The sequence below is a fragment of the Limulus polyphemus genome, unplaced genomic scaffold (assembly GCF_000517525.1).
Source record: "Limulus polyphemus unplaced genomic scaffold, Limulus_polyphemus-2.1.2 Scaffold656, whole genome shotgun sequence".
Taxonomy (NCBI): Eukaryota; Metazoa; Arthropoda; class Merostomata; order Xiphosura; family Limulidae; genus Limulus; species Limulus polyphemus.
Genome location: NW_013666266.1, coordinates 427,286 through 430,146, shown reverse-complemented (window position 1 = coordinate 430,146; position 2,861 = coordinate 427,286). Strand labels below are relative to the sequence as shown.

The window sequence follows — 2,861 nt, the reverse complement described above, 5'->3', positions numbered from 1 at the left end:
TGCATGTACACTTAAAACTGGACACCACTGGGTATTACATCTAGGGTTATCTGTACATGTATACTTAAAACTAGACACCACTGGGTATTACATCTAGGGTTATCTGTACATGTATACTTAAAACTTGGACACCACTGGGTACTAAATCTAGGGGTTATCTGTACACGTTTATTTTGCACTGTATATGTGTACTTAGGACTTGAAACACAATTTAGGGTTCACTTTATATCAACAGATTTGTCATGTTATAACAATGTGTCATATTTACACACATAAACACACAGATTATGTAGGCCAGACGAACGTAACGCTACATACATCACCTTTATTTACATGCAATAATTTGCCCTAGTTTAGAGTAACCGATGGAGGAGGAGAGGTCAAAGACCGGTAAGTAAACTAACCAGTGTTTTAAACAAACTTCAGAAATGCACCAGCGTGTACATGTAATATTTAATGAAACAGGACAACCAATACGTGGAAAGTCGAAGACGTGGGTCTGCCCTCTCGTCTTTGTCATGTAGCACTTACTTGATCGATTCAGTCGTACAGTAGTACCTTGTACGACGAATATAAGTTCAACAGCAGTTCGTTTATTGTTCTTTGCACTTCCAGTGTTTTAAAAGGTATTCTTATACACTACAGATTCGCAGGTCTTGAGCACATGTTCAAGATATACTGGAATGGTTGAGAGTTTTAACAATACTTTGTTGTTAATTTGTTCAGAGTTTTAACAATACTTTTTTTTGTTGTTGTTCAATCTTCTTCCCTTCAATAAAGCCGCCTAGTGGCTCAGCGGTAAGACTGAAGGTTTATAACACTAAAAACCGGGTTTCGATACCCGTGGTGGGCACAGCACAGATAACTATAAACAAACAAAAACAACCCTTTGCTAAACGCAATAACGACAAGAAATAATAACTTTATATATATGTAAACAGTCATAGCTGAGAGAAGATATATATATATGTAAACAGTCATAGCTGAGAGAAGATATATATATATACAAACAGTCATAGCTCAGAGAAGATAGAGTTACAATCGTACTGAGTAATGTATATTTCTTTAAATGTTAACGTTTTTTAAAAAGGGGGGGGCACTTTTTGGACGTAAAAAATTGGTGTTTTTTACAATAGAAGGGGCAAATCTTGAGCCAAAAATTTGAAATGAAGGAGTGTTTTTCACTTCGAGAACTCACATGTGTGTACAGGGAAAAGTGGCGGTACAGGGGGTCTTGTGTAGCTTTGAACTAAAATTCTGAGAAACAAACCAACAGAAATCTTATTAAACATGAGTTGTGCACTTTGAGAGTGGCTAACGATACGGAGGTATAGTAAGGTGTGGTAACGTCCAAGCTGTAAGCCATGAATGATAAATTATCAAGAAACCTTGTAGCACTTTTAGTCATCACTACACGAAAGGAAAAGTGTGTAATAGGGATAAAACCACCCACAAAGATTTTAGCCAAAATTCGGAACTGATATGTCAGTTCGTGGAACATACATAAGAAGCTTAACGGAGAATGACGTGGCCCCAAGAAACCTGATTTGTCAAAACCTTGTTTTCTCTCGCCTGTAGCCAATTTTTCCTTGCCGTCAATTGGATCACGTCATAAGTGAAGAAACTCTTGTTTCGGGGCTTATATAAGACCCAGATTCCACAAACAGACGAGATAGGGACCAGCAAAGAATAACCAGAAGATCGAGTGGTTCAACTGACTTCATCAGACGTCATAATGAAGAAGATTTTGTACATCTTGGGCCTTTTGTTAGTGCTAGGTATGTTTCTAGTAAATAAAAACTACTTTAAAAAAATGAAGTTGCTGGTAGTGTTAGAAATATTGGGATAAATCAAATCTGTTATTACGAGAAAAACTTAATAACAGACTGGACAGCAAATGGCATGTATAAATGGTATAAAAAACTAAGACTGTACTAAAACAAACGTCGTATTAAGTTTCGTTTTTTTTAAATATAATTATTATTGTACCTTTTTTAGGTTAGTGAACTAAGACTAACCTAAGTCTTCTGGCTTTACGACCAATAATATTTTTAACAACGAGAGTACCTACCTGATGAAATAACGCATTCTAATCTTTGTAACTAAGCGTAAGACAGTTTGAATAGTAGATTTAATTACCTTTGCTCATTAATGAACTTAAGACTAACCTAAGTCTTCTGGCTTTACGACCAATAATATTTTTAACAACGAGAATACCTATCTGATGAAATAACACATTCTAATCTTTGTAACTAAGCGTAAGACAGTTTGAATAGTAGATTTAATTACCTTTGCTCATTAATGAACTTAAGACTAACCTAAGTCTTCTGGCTTTACGACCAGTAATATTTTTAACAACGAGAGTACCTATCTGATGAAATAACGCATTCTGATCTTTGTAACTAAGCGTAAGACAGTTTGAATAGTAGATTTAATTACATTTGCTCATTATTGGATATGTTTTTGGTCCTGATCTACGTAGTTGACTTGCTTTGATCAGAATATGAAATATTTTTTGAGTAGTTTCTCAGTGTCTATAAAATAAATAAATTTTTATTCATTTAAGTGTTGTTCAATCCATTAAATCTTTGGTTACCACACTTGTCACTCTCTAAAGATTTTCCACTAATCTGTTTATATTGTCAGCCCCCTGGTGGACAGCGCACAGATCGCCTGTTGTGTAGCTTTGCTATACTTTAATTTTATCTTCTCTCAGCTATGACTGTTTACATATATATATCTTCTCTCAGCTATGACTGTTTACATATATATATCTTCTCTCACCTATGACTGTTTACATATATATATCTTCTCTCAGCTATGACTGTTTACATATATATATCTTCTCTCAGCTATGACTG

At 34.9% G+C, this 2,861-nt stretch overlaps 1 protein-coding gene across 1 annotated transcript in view; it reads left to right on the top strand.

Moving 5' to 3' along the window:
• The first annotated feature begins 1,633 nt into the window (after positions 1 to 1,633).
• Positions 1,634 to 2,861, top strand: part of LOC106459752 — an 8,294-nt gene continuing 7,066 nt past the window's right edge. Inside the window, exon 1 of the mRNA XM_013919407.2 lies at positions 1,634 to 1,778. Coding sequence (XP_013774861.1) covers positions 1,736 to 1,778 — 43 coding nt within the window. The 5' untranslated portion in view covers positions 1,634 to 1,735. The remainder of the gene's footprint in view (positions 1,779 to 2,861) is intronic.